Raw genomic sequence first — 18,217 nt, 5'->3', positions numbered from 1 at the left:
TAAAAACGGACTTCTGGTTACTAATGGATGGATTGAAATTGAAAAAAAGTGAGACTAACCCTTAACAGATTCTACATATCTAAACAGAATAGCAGTGAAAGACCTTGGCTGGCTGTAGAGGGGCTTATAGGAGGATATCAATTTTTTTTCACTTTGGAAGTGGTGATGAATCAGACTCATTGTATCCCAACTCAGCTGTGAAATCAAATTACCAACCTGAAACAACATTGGATGGTACTGTCTTCTTGAAAAATTGTCTAATATCCATATTGATCACCTTCTTGAAAAGCCTACTCTAATACCAGCTGACTTCTGACACTTGAGGCAAATGGTTTTGATGGCAATATGTGAAGTGGTGGTGCACTTCCACAAACTTGGGAAGATATGAAGAAAATGCCTTAACAATAAATAAGAATAATCAAAACATGCAGCAGTGGTTGAAATATCCTGACCCCAGAACAGCCTATGGGCCAAGCCTAAAGAATTCTGGATCCTCTGCTCCACTTCTCATAGTGACTCACAATACCGTCTTGTGTGGATGATCACTGTGCAATATCATTTAAATAATAACTATCATGTAGCACTGAAACTGTCATTTTAAATACACAGGGGATGCTTTTAATATATATAAAAAAAAAAAAAAGTATCAATAACTTCATACAAAGTGCAGTAAAGGGAACGAAACCTAAATCTTGCAGTACTCCCCTTTACCCTTAAACCAGCAGTTCTCTCTGGTTTGACCTGCACACAGTTTCTCCTGGTACTTTCTAGCACCTTGGAAAAGCTGCTGCAGTTCTGTAGATTCAGACTATCCCAGTGTTTCTGTCTCTTCACGTCATCCCAGACTGACTCCACACAGCCCAGATCAGGGCTCTGTGGGGGTCGGACCATCTGCTGCAGGACTCCTGGCTCTTCTTGCCTCTGAAAATAGTTCATGAACTCTAGTGGGTTCTTTATGGACTATGCACAATGACCTGGTATTGTACTCTTTCACTGTGCACTCCTGCAGCAGGTTTCCATTGTCAAGTTAGTCTGAAAGATGATAAATGTCATGTCATGCTCATTAATCACAATCAGAAGAGATAAACACACCATCTGATGATTTCATTCTTTATTAATATTTCTTACAGGTCAAGTTATTTACCAACCGTTAAAATCATGTTCTTTAAAATCAGTTATTCAATGCAAGCTGTCAACAAATTATCACACAAATATGCTTAAACAGTTTAGCTATTACAGAATGGTGATGTTTTTCACAAATTACCTAATTAAAGAATTCTGTCATTTGTCATTTTTACACAAATAACCTAATTAAATGCTTATGTTAATATAGCAGTGAAATGCTGTGAGCTTTGTGAGAACATTCTCAGTTAAAGAAACACAACTTCCTCAGGCATAAATCTGCTTTACAATTAATCAGGCTATAGATTAAAAACCAGGAAGAAATCATTTTGAAAAAGGCATCCACTTTGTGAACATTTCAGCCATAGCTATATATGAATAATTCAGCCAGTTGTATATGAATATCATGTCATATTGACACGTGTTGTAATTGGAAATGTACTTGGGAAAAAAAAAAGTATCCATTCATCCAGCTTGGGTGTCACCATTCTCTATAATATCAACCCCACACAGCGGGGAGGGAGAATACTAATGCGCATACAGTATATGTGCATATATGGCCTCATTAAACACTCACCTTTCAGAAATTCATACTACTCGTCCTCACTGGTTTATTTGCATCACACTTAACATATTTCACCTTGCACCATTATCTGCTGAAGGCACAAGGCAGGTATTTTTCATAAATGGGAGACTTTTGTGACTGACATGAAGTCAAGCTGACCACAACCACTGTTCTCCACAAAGGAGGAAACTACCAACATAGAACAGTTACCTCTAGTCTGCTGAAGCAACCTAGTGAAATTTCTTCCTGATTCTTGACAGATTTTTATAACAATTATGAGAAACAACGCAGTGTCTTTTTTTTTTTTAACATGTTGGTCCTTGTAGACAGGGGAAACCACAAATGATTTAGCTGCTGCTTTGTTCATTCTTAGATTATGTAACATTCATAATAACATTCTGTTCCTGTTAAAAAGAGAGATAGCAAATCCATCTTGACTGGCTCACACACTGAAGCAATCAGACGTACAGCAGAATGTGTACAGAAGATAAGGAATCTTGACATACTATGAAGCTTTAAAGTGGAAATGAAAGAAAACAGCTAAAACTGTGAAATGTGATTATTTTCCAGTATTGTTAAAGCAAATGTTTGGGATAAAAATCACTGACATTTAGATATAATTTTCACACCAAATTTTCTTTCTAATAACCCCAATAATTGTTTTAGGTTTTTCATTCCCTGCCTTACACCTTTATGTTATCTATTGTGACTTCCACCATCTTCTATCAGGATGATAAGCTTGTGGTCTACATTGGTCCATAATTCTTTGCAAATAAAATAAAAGAGTAGGGCAGGCTAAACTCCTTAAGACTAATAAACTCCAACTGATGGTGTGTGAAGATCATCATGGGGTTGATATAATGGGTTATAACATCTATGATTGTGCCTGTATATGAAGGGTTAAAGGGTCAAACCAGGAATCGAGGAGCAAGGTCAGCTCACAGCTTGGAACGCAGGGGCTTTAGGTACTTGTGGAAGGATTCGTGAACCTGCAGAAGAAAGAAGATATGAGCACTTATTTAGCTAAAAGAAATAATTTCTTTGTCTATCTGTACTGTCTTGTGTTGCATATCCCAGTCATTAAAAATTCAAAGTATAAAATGCTACAAATATTAAAATTACACACTTTCTCATTTAGTGGTAAAATGTGTCTGAACCCTTTGGCAGTGTACATCCTATAACTGTAAAAGTTATTTTTGTAATCTATACCCACATACAAATTCAGAAGCCAAGAAGACTGAATGCTAAATCAGCCAAAAATGCTAATTTATTGAACCTCAGACTGACAATTATTTGTTACTTCTGTCATGGTCATGTGTTGTCATCTAGTCTGTTTAACTGTAACCAAGCTCACTAGGGTTCAGGGTTCAGGTTTAGTAATGTCTGGATCCTTTATTTCAGCACATTGTAGCCTTTTAAAAGTTGGTAAAGCCATAAGGCTCAGTGGAAATTAGATCCCTTAGACTTAACAGCAAAACATTTTATGAGTACTGTCAGTGCTGTGGTTTTATTACGACTGTTACTACTTCTGTGGCTTTGACTGACCTCTGTGGAGTTTAGGGGTGAGCGGCGAGCCCATTCGAACATTTGCTCATAGACGTTTCCGTCATATCGCCCCAGGACCGAATTCAGCCTCTTGTCATGGATGTCAAAAGCATCTACGAGTGCCACAGCATTAGGCCTCAGCTGAGACAGCAGCTCCTTGATATGACCTGAAATCTGCAGCACTTGTGGTACGCTCAGCAGACCAGCCTGGAAAAACAGATGAAGAAAGCTGCCTCTCACTTAGCTGCCTAAACAAGACTGTCCCTGTGCATTCTCATAAACTCCAAAAACTTTATCTACACAGCAAAAAATACATCTGCCCCCCATGCACATCCAACACAAAATGTTTTCATATGGAAGCAAAACTGACAGACAAGAGGTACACAAACAATTTGTCTGCAACACTTGCATTCACTGTGGAACATTTGTGGAAAAAGCTATTTCTCTTATTATGGTGCTGTGGTGAACACTGTTGCCTCACAGCAAGAAGGTTCTTGGTTCAAATCCTGTTCGACACAGGTCTTTCTCTGTGGAGTTTGCATGTTCTCCCAATGACTGTTTGTGTTTCCTCGAGGTACTCCAGTTTAGTCCCGCAGACCAAACACATACAAGTGATACAGATAATTGATGAATGGATGTTAGGATTTTTCTGACCTGCAGGAAGTCTCCAGAGTTCTGTGTGATGCCATACAGTGCGTAGAGCAGGGCCAAGGATGACAGCACTGAATGTACCGCTGTGTCACCAATCTCCCCCAGCTTGTCAGTAAAGAGCTTCACTACAACATAGTGACAATGAGCCTGGAGACAATAAAATGAGAGGGACATGTAAATGAATAAAATAGACTCAAAACAACAACTAAGAAAGAAAAACAAAGAAATGCATGACAAGGATTTAAGTTTGACCTCCAACTGCATCTGACCAACACAGAGTACACAAAAAATAAGTGTATTGTTGTCAAAACCAGGGATACTTTGGTTTAATCAAATTTTGATATAAAAAGATAAGCTGAATTTATCAATTATTCATTTATTATTTACACCTTTAAATATTAGGCACATAAAAAGTAAAGTAAATATCAACACAGCCCTTGCATAGTGTGGAAACCTAACAAAATGTGAGATTGAAAATAGGTGTGAGCAACAACATAGTGATGATTCTAAGATTCTAATTTCAGACCTCTGGATGTAGGACTGTGTTCAAAGATTGGCTGAGATATTGGCTGAGAGAACACGTTTATAAATAATACACTGACTCCTGGTTTAAAGTTAGGTATAACTCACTTTAAGATTCAACATACTTACATCTGAAGCTCTGACCAGGTCAATTGCACTGTTGTTCCAGGCATCTTCCTGACTCTTTCTGTGCTGCAACTCCTCCTGGATGCTCTTAGTCGCCAGCTCCACTAGACTGCAAACACACATATCGTCACATATCATCTGCATTATCTGTGCTAACACACATATCATCTTTGGCACAACAGAGATTTTGGTCTTTTTTTTTTTTTAAAACCAGCCGACTATCATCAAACAAATATTTATTTTTTTGAAGGAAGAAATACTAAATAAATAAAATGTTGCCTAATCAGAAGAAACGACTGCTAACAAATCATCATCCTTTGTCTTTTATCCCTCTAATTTCTCTGCTGGTCTCAACTGGCAAGCAACAAATTTATCACCCTCCACCAGACTGCCACTGTGAGGCTCCCCACACAGCTGACACTGCCTGCCAACTGAATTTAGATGTGACTAAGGCTAACAGTATGCAGCGATCTGATCAGGGCAGCATATCATAAAAGAACAAAGGCAGAAATATGAGCAACAGCAGAGAACAGCATATTTAGGCAGACAATGATTAGACTATTAGGATTATTAATATTGTTGAAAAAAATAAATAAATAAAAATCAATGGACAGTATGTTAACCTCTATCCCTACTCACTCTAGGCACAAACACTTACATATATACATATTTCCAAAACACCAAATTCAAAATGTAATAGGTTTACATTCACTAAAGCAGGTCTTCATTAAGGGAGAATAAACAACAGTCCTACAAATACAGTTAAAAACTACTTTCAGCTGCAAACAAAAATGCTACTACAAATCTGCCAAATAAAAATATCAAATGACATTTAATGATTAAAACAGAAATACAGTAAAGACCACAGTCCAAGAAACTAGATCATTTTATTTCCTCTACTGCTCTGACTGCTTACATGGCAGCTCGTAGTTTGTAAACCTCCACCAGGCTAGCCAGGTCATTAATGTCGACTACAGTTGGTCTGGCAGTGACAGGCTGGGCCTGGACCCTCCTATGCTCTGCTTCATTCAGGTATGACACAATGCCACTCAGCTGTTGGCCATCTTTAACCTGTCGGTAGCTCTTCACCAAGTACCTGCATACACAAAACATAAGGGCAGACATAGGTGAGGGTTACATAATTAGACATAGGTGCATGAGCTGGTTAATGGACTATTTGTGTTTACAATCATGAAAATCAGATGCACTCAAAAGTCTTCGTGTTTTCTAATCTCAGTATGGGAAATGATTTTGGAAAGAGGTTTTGTGCTGATGATGCTCAATACCTAAAAAAGTTTCGGTGCTGCAGAGAAAGCATTCATATAAACGCACAAAAAAGCTATGTAATTCCAGTATGTTGTAACTCTTATTTAGTAACGCCAGATTCAAGTCTGGTACATAAATGTATGGCAACCTATAAATGTATAGCAACCTATTAATTCATTCCCATTCGAAACACATCTGTGTCTGTGTATACTTCATGTTCAAGTATATGCACAATGTGTAACTGAAACAATATCCTTCAAAAGGACAAAATAACACCTCGGCAGTTTGAAACTCTGTTGCTGACTTTATGGAGCACATGACATCAAAGCCACAACAGCTCTCATTTAGGGCTATAAATTACGATGTTTGTTTGTGCTTTACTTACAGTGTGAGTATGTTGCCTGCACTTGTGGTATGGTGGGCTGCTGTGTGGGTGCATGTAGATGTCTCTGTGTTTGTTTCATTCTATTTAAGCATGTGGCAAAAAAGAAGCAAATTCTTTTGTGTAAATACTTTGTATGAGCAGTACTGTTTGACAACCTCTGTCAATTTAAGAATAAAGCAGAAGTTGTGGTGTTGCAATATAGAGCTGAAATGCTAACATCTGCCATGTTGTATACACATCCTGACAGTAACAAAAGCATTTCCAGTTTATAGTTTTGTCACAAGTGGGTGGAGAGCTCGCCAAGCTGTGAATTGGGTCTGGTTATGATGTCACATTTGTGGTCACACATTTCTGTGCAAGGACCTACCTTGCAGTCTGCAGCATCATGACTGTATTTTCTCCCTCGTAGGTGCACATAGGGGTGAACTCAACGTAAATATCAGGCAAGGCACTGCATCGAGAATAGCCATGACCACCGCATGACATACGACACACTTCGATGGCCGAGCTGGTTGCCCATGTGGTGAAAGCCTTCAGACCCGCAGAGAGGGCATGGAGCTATGGTGAGAAGGTGAAAATAGCTTTAAAAGCTCATTCAACAAAAGCTTTAAAATACATAATATATGTACAGCATATATCAAGCTATATGAATGAGAATTAGCCATAAGGTTGCTGACTTATAATTTTCTGTCCTCAGAACTTACATACATTATGGGGACATGATTAAAAACACCTCTTACAATATATTATAATGCAGCTCGGTACAAACCAACCACTAGCTATGATGTAAAATGTATAAACAAAGCTGCATTGACCCCCCATGACAATGTTAAAAAACTGAAGCTTATGAGCAACCAGAAATAGCAGTAAGAGCTGAGCAGTCAGTAAAAAGCAGAATAACTACACTACTTGATTTTAAGAACTTGCAGAATGTACCAACAGACTAACTCACCAAGTATTAAAGTCAGTAAATAAACCTCTCTGATAAGTCATTTGAATCACAGACACATATGCACCACATCTACCCAAGAATGGCTGGGAAGGCCTACACTAACCTATCATCTTATCAGTGAATATCCATCATCCTCATTAAGCCTACATCAGTATTTCTGGTCAGTACCTCAGGCATTTCACTGAAGTCCCCCTGGTTGATGTCTTCAGTGATGCGGTGGTAAGTCGCCTTCATATACTGGCCGACAAAACTGAAGGCATAGGCCATAGCCAGCAGAGGGAAAAGTTTATGCTGCTGTGTCTGGTAGTCGAGGATCTGGGGCTCTGGCTCTCTGCAGGACAGAAACACAGCGGCTTGAGTTTTCAGTATCTCATAAATCACAGCACTTTCCTGTGATACATAAGAATATGGTAAGAGATTGAATTATTACAAAACCAGTGCTATTTCAATTTGCTGTTGGAATTACATTACTATTTCTGAACCTAGACTGACCAGTGAGACTGTCATAAAGTTCATGTGTTGATTGCTGTCCCCACTATCGCTGCACTATATTTACGCTATAAGCTATTCATATTTTTATTGTACCAAATATAACTTAATTGAACAGATTTAGATTTCTTGCTTCTGTATATGTGCAGCACTTGGTTCAAGACAATGCACATTTCTCAATAAAAAGTACACCAAGTTCGGACTCCCATACTTGGGAGTGTCTGGCTTGAGGCAGGACACTATTTGTATAAACCAGTCTGAAGTTTCATTATCAGTACAATTGAGAATGGACACAATCAAACAATACTGTCACCATTTTAAAGACAGCTTTCTCATATAATGGCGTGCATAATAGAACATATCACCATTGTTATACTCCTTTGGCCATGCCAACTAACCAGAAAATCCATCCGGTCATCAAACTCAACAGTACTTGAGCAGGAGACATTTCACAAGTCAAGAACAAAACTACAAACAAGAATGCAGAATCAGAAAGGCCCTTTTTTTTGTTTGTTTGTTTTTTTTTTAACAATTTATCATTGCGTCACTGGATCCTTTTCCACTCTGGTAACATTTTAGATTAGAAATTAGAAAACTTGAAAGCATTAGTACAATACAGTACCAATGAATGAGTAATGGAGAAATAAGCCTTTTGCATGTGTGTATTTTTTTTGCATTTTCTAAGAGAAATGCAATGTTTGAAGGGCCATTTGTTGAAGTGCTTTTCATGCATTGATTTTGTAATGACGTACCCTGGCCGGATTTCAGACTGGTGACGGACAGCACTGTAGCGGATGGCAATTGTGCAGGCTTTGGAAAGTGCACAAGCTGACGCGCCAACAATCATGGAGCGGATGAACACCATAGTGCCGTATGTCAGTTTGGCACTTGGCGGCTTCATGTAAGTGCCATCTGGCTCCACCTAGTGGAAAGACAGAACAGTTCGAAAAATATGTAAAGATATTTCTGTACTTTTCTACAAAGCGAACAAAGTATGTACATAGGTGTATACACAACATTTACTGATGCAAAGTTTGCATTAGATTTTTATTGTTTCTGTGACAAAAGAAGCTGTAGAACAACAACAACAACACAGAAGCATAGTTCTTTGCTTATGCAACGAGCAGCATGTGCTACAAACATTAGTACCAACAGATAAGAAATGGTGGAAACTCAAACACTTTGAAGCTGGCACTGGTGCACTAAAACCTTCCCTTTCATAAAGACCAAAAATCCCACAGCTGGCATATTCACCTTGGCATATTTCATCAGCATGTTCTCCCGAGGGATTCGAACGTTCTCCAGTTTCAGGAAGCCATTATCAACTTCATTAAAGCCAAACTTGGGGCCAATGTCACCAACCACAATACCTAAGACCCACAAAGAGAGTGGAGTGTGAAAAACACAAACTAACAAGAAGACCAGAGGCAGAGATTGGAAAGCAAACAAGGTCTGACTCAACCACAAACTCCACATCCACAAAGACGCTTAACACTAGAGGTCGACCGATCGACTGGCCGACCCGAGTGATCAGCTTTTAACACACATTTTAATTAATCGGCATCGGCCCATTTCGCTGCACATTAGGTCGATTTATAGGCAGGCACATCTGCGACCAGCTAAGCTGATGTTCCCATCTGCTGAAAAGCCTCCAAAAATAGTAAAAAAGCACTTATCTTTCATTTTCAATTTAGCCTTATACATTTCATTGGTTAAATATGAAGCCACTTTTGGAGAGCGATTGCGAGTAACTTTTTGGATCTGTATTGTTAGCAAGCTGTAGTTTAGGCTGTAGGCACGGGTACCAAAGCATGCTAACAAGCCCAGCGGCCAAATTATAATAGTAGCATGAGTTGTATGGATAAACTCATGTTATTCATTCTGTTTCTGTACCGGAGAGTTTCTCTCCCTCTGCGTGAGAGACGGAGCGATGCACACACTGTAGCCGTGCCCTGTTTACATTTTACACACACGGCTTCAGATATTGATGGCAGGGGGAAACCATTCGTTTCAAACGCATAATTACATTGTAGTGTATTAAAATTGATGATGACCGTGCTTATCATGTGTGCAACAAATCTGAAAGTAGAAACGCTGCAATTCAAATGAATATTTTTGCTAAAACACGCAGGATAACTTTCCTCAATAAATGTGTCTCTGCGTCCGACACAGGAAAGAGATGAAGGGGGAAAATTAAAATTGGCAAAAAGAATCGGCATCATATATCGGCCATCGGCTGCCCTGATTTCTAAATATCGGCATCGGCCAGAGAAAACCCATATCTGTCGACCTCATTTTAACACGTTGGTTACCTGGCAGTGGTTCATGTGTGCTCATGTCACGGATAGGTACGATGAAAGCATGCAGACCATGACAGTTTCCCCGAGTATACAGCTGAGCTAGAACGATGGCATGGTTTGATGTCTTTCCAACTACAAAGAGACAGAGTGATAAGGTTGAACTAGTTTGTTTTGAATGTCAATCAGATTTTCCAAGCTGGCAAACAAAAAAAATCTAGAAAAAAAAAAAAACATTGATAATAATATTACATCAATAAATACCTTATTCATGCTCACAGGAAGTGGTACTAGGCAGATCACAGGCTGCAAAAACACACTGTGGTCTCAAAACACTAGATGTACTTACGTCCTCCAGGCCACCACTTGATGGAACTGACTGTAGGACTGTTCAAGACAAACTCCTGCGTGGCTGGGTCATATGTGGCAGTGGTCTCCAGCCCTCTGAGGTGCGTGCCTAGAGAATGCACAATGCACACATGCACAATTGCAAACAAAAAATTAATTATTCTTTAGCAACGGCAAGACATTAATCTGTCATACATGTCATAATGGCATAATTAACCACAAATATAATCACTGGCATTAAATGAACATGAACAGACTAAGGATTAATCTTACAGAATACTAACAATAACATAATTATATAACTTGCAACAGCAAATTAGATAATGGAGGAGAAAAACATATAGCCCTTCAGAAGTTCATATATGCCTGAATAGATATTTTATTAATTTCCAGTGAAAAATAAAATCCATGAAGGTACTTCAAAGATAAATGTCATGTAGGTGTTTGACAGATCCAAAAATAAATAATCACATTTTAATATGATTCAATTCGTGCTGTATGTATACCATGGCACCTTTGTTTTACAGATTCTGAATGGCCTATTCAAGCTGTTATACTGGTCTGCAGTCAAAAACAGATAAAAAAGGAGTTCTAAGAGAAACATAAAAAATCGTTTGTGTAAAATAACTATGTGATGGAGCCTGCTCAACAGTTAGTGTCTGAGTTTATTTTAAGGGCTTAAAATATATTTTGTACCAACATGGTATTATTTTGACAGTTTTAGCCATTTAAGTTTCTTCGTTTTCACTTTTCACATGGAGAACCTGGAGACTGTCTTGTCGTTCCATCATTCTTTTCTAACACAGCCTGGAAGGGTTGCTGTCCTGATGTCCTTTGTTAATAGCCTTTTCTTGACAATTGTAATAAAGTACAGTACAACTTCCTATTACTGTATTGTGCACATAATGCTTCAGAGGGTGTAGTAAAACAGTCCAACTTTGCCTTTATACACACGCAGTTTGTTTTGGGTACCTAACAAATGCATGGACACCTGTAGAAATGTTTCTACCTCTGGCAATTTACCACTTTGCTTGGTTGCATTTAATGATTAGTGGAGGTTCAGTCAAAAAACACTGCTTTGTGTGTAACAGGTCTGGTACTTTGGACTGCTCTGTTTATTTTACCGTGACCGATCTCAGTCTGAGCGTAGGTGCCGATGATGTGTAGGTTCCAGGCAGGCATGAAGAAACGGTCCATTTGCTCTGGGGTGGCCTGGTTTAGCAGTGTCGGCAGGAACATCCCCAGATGGAGATCCAAGGGCTCTGGCCTGTTGTGGTGCACACAGCTAGGCCATAAAGGACAGAGGTAAAAGGGGGAAAAAAGCAGGTGGTAATTTGGAAAGGGAAAAGGAAAATGCAAAGAATGTGCAAGCATGCAATGAAGACAGAAGTGACAAAGACAAATTAAAATAGCTTGTGATCATGTCATACATATTAAAATGATTCATTTGATCATATTGTCATAATTTGAGGTGATATTTCACTTACATGATTTTAATCTTTCTTTAGTATCTGCATCAATAAAGTTTCAGTGTGAGTTTGAAAACCTTATTTCTGCACTGTATGAAAGTGTTAGCCAGTTCTCACTTTAGGCTTTGCTGGTGGTGTGTGTGTGTCTTTGTGGCCATAAGCTGATCAAATCAAAGCTTAAAGATTTTATATCAAAGAACATACAGATTTGCTGCCTCTTACGTTGCTTACATGTAAACTTCTTTTTCTTTTCTACTATTTCTTAAAACCACCAATATGTTTTGGTGATTTTTTTTTTTAAAGTGAACTTTATAAAAACTGCAAACATTACATGCAAATTCATATTAACATCCACTTGGCTTTGTTACAGAAAGGCAGGAAACAAAAACTGGCTTGGCTTTTTTCTCACCACAGCTTTGTCAGTCTGTCTGATAACAAAGTCACATTCAGAAGCCTGAATAATCCTCGGATCACTTACTTCTGCAGAACATAACATAGCGTCTCTTTTTTTGATGTGAGACTACATACAAGTGACCAATTGTTCTGACTAGCTCTTGTTCCAAGTTGACACTACATATTAATTCGTGCACCAGCATAACCTTTCACTGTTTCTGGTCACTTCATATTTCCCCAGTCAAACTGATTAAGACTAAATTACAGTTTAGAATTAATTGGTAATAGGTCAACATTTGCAAAGAGATGGAAAGAAATAAAGCAATTAAACTGCACATATTCATTATTTACAGAAAGAGAGAGAGAGAGTTGTAGGTGCACAAGCAATAAAACTAACTAATGTTGGGAAAGGGAGTAGGTCTGGAAATAGACAAGCCAAAACTAGCTAACCACTGATCTTAAGGGTGTATAAGACAACCAGTAGTGAAACAAGGTTAATAACACACCTATGTCTACACATCTTACACATGCAACTGCTTTAAGTTTTCGGTGATTTAGATCTGTCAAACACATACAAGAAATCAGCAGAACTACTCCTGGTGATAAAGGCCCAGCTGAAATGGGCCTTTTTTTCTGAGAAAATCTGTTGTTTTTTTTTTTTTTTCAAGCCAAATATAATTTTGTCTAAATATTTTAAAAACAAATAGCAATTTAGCAATAGCAATTTATGCTGTTTTATACCAACACAATGATGTTGTGTCTGAGAGCCTCGAACAACAATGAAGTAAATAAATTAAGGTCTAAGTCCAAGACTGACCGTGACCCAGCTCTGTTTGAGCATATGTGCCCACGACCTGGAAGGAGTTTGCCAGAGGTAACCATTTCCTGGACTGCAGAGGGTCACACTGGCTGTACAGGGTCGGGGTGAACATGGCAAAGTGTACCGACATGGCCTCAGGAAGGTTGCCTTTAACCATACTGGGTGATGAGGAGGTAAATCATACAATACCGAAGTTCAGACGGTTTATGTAAATGTGTAAGTGACATACTTTGACAACCACTGAACACACATCCTATAGCCATTCATTCTGTAAGCAAAGTGCAAGAGGTAATAATGTCACCCATATCTATCTTTTTTACAAGCAGCAGCATTTAAAATGCTTACTGTGAAAAACACACTGCACAGACATTTAACCTGCTGACAGAAAGCTTGGCAGTGACAAAACAAAGTACACTGAAAGTCTGATTAGAACCCACAAAAAGACTTGCATCACAGAACTTAAGTTATATTGTTCTGATACTGCTGACAATAAAATTACATTTACATGGTTAATAAAGGCAGCACTTCTTTTACATTGTACAGTGAAAATCTGCCCACCTCTGACACAGTTGTAATCTCATGATGAACTTTGCACGAACCAAATGTGTTTGTTCCAAAGCCACACAGGGCTACATGGATATTTGAAACCAACACTGCTAATGTAATTTAGTTTATTGAATATCCATTAATGAACAATTACTGCCATACAGTGCAGTCAAGGTATAGAAGCATTAGAGGCAATCGTGTATACTACATACTGTAGTATTTTGTATTAGAAACTAGTTACAGTGGATTTTTAATGTGTGTCATACATCCACGTGTTTCCTAACATTTTCCTACTTTTTATAGCAGAAGATCTCCTCTGGGTCAGCAATGCCGTACTCTCTGATCTTCAGGATCATTTGGGCACTTTTTCGTACAGCCTGGTCATAGCGCTCACTGCGGGACAGGAAGTTTGGGTCATCCTCTTCAAAATCCGGGTCGTTCTGAACCAGTGCCTCTACAATGGATAATAGTAATCTCATCTGAAATGTAATTTTAAACAACTGGAACAAAGTTAATTAAAATGTGTGCATGTGTGTACCCACGTGAAACATGCTAAGCATACGTGAAGATTTCTAAGTGCTTCTCAGGACTCAAAAACGTGCAAGTAAGAGAGTAAATTTTACATTGTTAGGAAAATGAAGAACAGACCATCTTATAGTTTCAATGTTTTCAAGAAAAATTCCTGCACGGACAAGGACCACATCCTTTAGACTGTATGAGCTCCAACTTTGAAAAGCAATGAAGCCAAGTACATCTCCTTGTTTTTCTTTTTTTTTCTTTTATTGTCTTGCATGAATTTCTCCAGACTTCTGTGAACTTGTCTCCCAGCACAAGATGGCTATTTATCAAGGTAGCACTCCTTCAGTACCCATGTCATAATGAAGGGGATGGCCAAGACCACATTACTACACCAAGAAAATTTAAAAAGAAGTTAAGCTTTCATCTGTCCAAATTTGGAGCACAGAGCCAGCATAAACTTTGCTGCCCTGAGCATCCTGTAATCCACTGCACGTCAGTCATTAGTTCAGAAGAGAGTTTTCGTGAACTTCATACACTTTTTACATTTGGATTTGGATTTGTCACAAGTAAATATAGCACTTAAACTAGAATGATGAAAAAGTTCTTGACAGTGCTATGTAAACACAAGATCTAACTCCACAAGCACAAAACCAGACTCAGCTTCTTAAATCTTGGCATTACAAGTACCAAATCAACATGGCACATATATATTAATATACATAATCATTGTTTTAAGCCTTAGTAGAGCCCAGTACAAAGGTTTACAAATGCATGCATGCTGACATATCTGACTGTATACAGGCATGAATAACTAGATAGACAGATACACATCAAAGGTTGTTTTTAGCAATAACAATGAGCAGCATTGTGAAGCTGATTTGTATAAGCTAAAAAAAAAAAGATCACTGGACTCTTGGCGGACTGCTCGACTACTCTGTGCATATTTGCCAACAACTTACACGCCGAATTTACATCTGAAGTTCTGGACAAACGGGACTCAAGATACCCTGCGGCCGCACAAAGGACAGTTGCTAGCAACTCCATAGCTAAAAGCAAAGCATGCTAGGTTTAGCTCCTTTTTCAGCACTATAACTTCGTTATTAGCAAATAAATTTACTGCCATTCGGTTTTAAGTGTCGCCAGTAACTATAATGAATATAATAACACCTTTAAATCCAGAAAGACATGTTAAACGCACCAATCTCTCGTCTTCTTTTGGTCTTCTCTGGGCCTCCGTCCAAAATGTTGGTGAGTTTCTCGACGTCAAAGGTAGCATTTTGCCGCTCTTTCACAATATCAGGATTCATGGTTCTCTGTCGGTCTGAAGACGATGTTTATTGAGAAAAGTAAAGAACTGAATTAGCTAACCAACTTATCTCTACCTGTCGGGTTACCTCAAACGGCCTCCGCCTCCTTACGCAGGCGCAGAGGAGGAGAGGGGGCGGAGCCTGAACAGTCATGTGACCAGCACCCCGGTAGCACCCGGTCTTCTGTTAACACACGTTTTCTCATATTTCTCACATTTGTCCAGGAGACGTTTTTTCTCTGTTCTGGTCCCCACTATGCTTCCCGCGACTGCAGTTTTTCACTTCCCCTGGGAAATAAAGTCTGGAGCCGTGCAGGAAGGAGAGGCAGTGAGAACATTTGGCCGGTGGGTTTTTTATGTTTTATTTCTGTTATATTTTTTGTAAACAGAGGCTGAAGCAGCAACATTGACAAGTCTATAATTTATAATATAATTTTTAGACCTGGTCCTCTCTGACTGGAGAAAAACAATGAAAATCAACATTTTGTCTCTCCCTATTATAAGACCCTACATAAATAATGGGAATATAGTAAACATGAAAGTGTGACCCTGGTCATACTAGCCTAATATTATTACTATTGATGGTGCATTAGCACGTAAACAGCATTTCAATGTTGTAGCAGATCAAAGCAGAGCTTTTTCTTTTTGCTGTTTATGTAATCTGAATCTGCAAAGAAACTAGTTCTATAACTGTTAGATAAATGTAATGAAGAAGTATAAATAAGATAATACACATTTTTACAACTGTAAAACTGTGCAGTACTTGTGATTCATGCATTTTATTTTGTATTACACTGTTTTTGACGTTATTTATTATCATTACTGTTTTTATTAATAACGAGAATAGAATAGAATTGTCTTCTAATTTTCAGTTTATTAAAATGCTAAAGCTTACTAAGACATCAGATAACAGCAACACGTCTGCATGATTTCTCCAATTAATAAAACATTATAGACAAAATTTTACAGTATAAAGAAGAAAAATCCAGACTGACTTGGACTTTGAACTACTTACCACTGAAACTTGTAAAGATCTGCTCTCTGTTTTACAGACTTGTGTGCTATCAGCCTGAGGAGTCCAAGGCAACGTTGTCAGCTCAACATGCTTCAAAAGAACACAACGTGGTTATTCACACATTGTTCGTTGAGCCCTTTAACCCCATAATTGGTGCACAGTATGTGGTTCTGGGAGAGATAGAAAATGCTGAGGGTAAGAAAAGACTTTATGATCCATTATGACTGGGGAAGTTTGAATTCATCAGGATTTTCATAACAGCAGATTCCTGAACAAAGCAGAAACTGGCAATCTGAAATTCAAATGTGAAACTATTAAGAGCTATATATTGCTCAAGCATGATTAGTAGGCTATGTATATTGGCATTTAAGCCATCACAGTTACAGCAGTTTATCTGTAATAAAAAAATGTTTTTCCTATGCAAAACATGTTATGGTATACTTAATTCAGGGTATAATTTATCTTTAGCGAAATTATTCTACACAGATCACACACTGCAAGTAGATACCTGGTTATACATCTGGGGTGGACCTGATGTTAGTCAATGAATGCTTTCTTTGTTTTCTTAGTACCTCCCTGGGCCTGTTTCAATGTATCCAAGACACTCTGCCTCATACACATCCTCTTGTTCTACAGGGGTCGGTGTGATGGTCCGCGCTCGTGTGCTGAACTGTGTTGATGGTGTAAACGTTGCTCTTCTACAGAAAGCCATCAATGAGCAAAGGAGCTTCTTCAGGGAGCGAGAGTGCAAACAGCATGATGCTGCACAGCCTGCAGATGCAACGTGATCAGGGTCTCCATTCATCAAACAGAACTAAGAGTCCTAGCAAGCAGAACTACAGCACTGAATTTGTTGGGAAAAGTGCACTGGAGGATTGTTTTGTAGGCTCAACTGAACTTTAAGACTGTTTTTTGCTGACCTGTCCAGGCTGTACCCTGACTCTCACCTATTGTCAGCTGGGATTGGCTCAACCCAAACTGTGACTCTGTACAAGATAAACAATATAGATGGTATAGGAACTATAAAAAAAATAAAGCTGTATGTAACGAAGGAGTGTGCTGGTCAGGGAACTTTCACCACTATGGAGTGTCGGATTAGGACACGGAGACAGAAGCTTCTGAGACGATTTACTTACAGCTGGTTTTGGGGGGCGGGGGCGTGTATTTAAAACAGAAAGTAAATAATATAACTCAGTACACAGTACATTAGGAATAAATGAAGATGCTAACCAACAAATACACCAAAGCCCATAACTCTGTTAACAGTTGACTGATAAACAGACTAAATCACTCTGCCTAGAATTAACATAGAACATTCTAATTACCAGGTAACACACTAAAGAGACATTAGTTATTAATCCAGCAAAGATGACCTAAAGCCTAAACCAGTTAACAGTTCACTTACTTTTAGTCATCTACTCACACGCAGGAGAGGTTTGCTGTTAACTTGGGAAACTGTCCTGCTCTCTCTCTCTCTCTCTCTCTCTCTCTCTCTCTCTCTCTCTCTGAGTGAGCGGAGGGCCTTTTCTACACTGTATGTATATATGGAACCAACATTAAAACTAAAAGATTTGATATATTTTTGTTCAACTCTAAACACATTGTATAAATTTGTCCTCATGAAAAATATATACTGTGTGGTTTAATTACTGAGTTGTACAGACCCTGGGCTATTTGCTAAAGCAGTGGTTCCTAATCTTTTTAAATTGTTACCTTTCATCACATCATAAATTGTGGCCTTTATGTAGACTAGAGTTTAATGGATTATCCTAATAATGTATTAATCCAGCAACGAAGAACAATTTATAGTAATATATTACTATATAGTAACAGTAATAACAGACTAATTATTGAGATAGTGCAGTATTCATGCAGTAGCTT

The 18,217-nt window shown here is 38.4% G+C and overlaps 2 protein-coding genes across 3 annotated transcripts; one reads left to right on the top strand and one right to left on the bottom strand.

The window, feature by feature from the left end:
• Positions 1-1,096: 1,096 nt before the first annotated feature.
• On the bottom strand, positions 1,097-15,467 carry acox1 (acyl-CoA oxidase 1, palmitoyl). 2 transcript variants are annotated; one of them, XM_026302823.2, is made up of 14 exons: positions 15,214-15,467; positions 13,791-13,950; positions 12,948-13,108; positions 10,270-10,377; positions 9,936-10,055; positions 8,878-8,993; positions 8,376-8,545; positions 7,303-7,465; positions 6,550-6,740; positions 5,448-5,627; positions 4,535-4,640; positions 3,887-4,030; positions 3,233-3,439; positions 1,097-2,676 (listed from the first exon to the last, which is right to left on the bottom strand). In XM_026302823.2, exons 1-14 carry the CDS (start codon positions 15,320-15,322, stop codon positions 2,626-2,628), a joined length of 1,986 nt encoding a protein of 661 aa, XP_026158608.1. In that variant the 5' UTR covers positions 15,323-15,467; the 3' UTR covers positions 1,097-2,625. The 2 variants fall into 2 exon arrangements, with proteins under 2 accessions (XP_026158608.1, XP_026158607.1); XM_026302822.2 differs by lacking the exon at positions 12,948-13,108 and adding an exon at positions 11,393-11,553 and having other exon boundaries at positions 15,214-15,465.
• A 20-nt stretch (positions 15,468-15,487) lies between these two features.
• ten1 (TEN1 subunit of CST complex) lies at positions 15,488-17,387 on the top strand. Its single transcript, XM_026302824.1, has 3 exons — positions 15,488-15,666; positions 16,374-16,531; positions 16,973-17,387. The coding sequence occupies exons 1-3, from the start codon at positions 15,578-15,580 to the stop codon at positions 17,122-17,124; spliced, it is 399 nt and encodes a 132-aa protein (XP_026158609.1). The 5' UTR covers positions 15,488-15,577; the 3' UTR covers positions 17,125-17,387.
• Positions 17,388-18,217: the final 830 nt, after the last annotated feature.

Source organism: Mastacembelus armatus, chromosome 1, assembly GCF_900324485.2.
Source record: "Mastacembelus armatus chromosome 1, fMasArm1.2, whole genome shotgun sequence".
Taxonomy (NCBI): domain Eukaryota; kingdom Metazoa; phylum Chordata; class Actinopteri; order Synbranchiformes; family Mastacembelidae; genus Mastacembelus; species Mastacembelus armatus.
The sequence above is the reverse complement of the archived record's forward strand: the minus strand, read 5'-3'. Positions and strand labels throughout refer to the sequence as shown.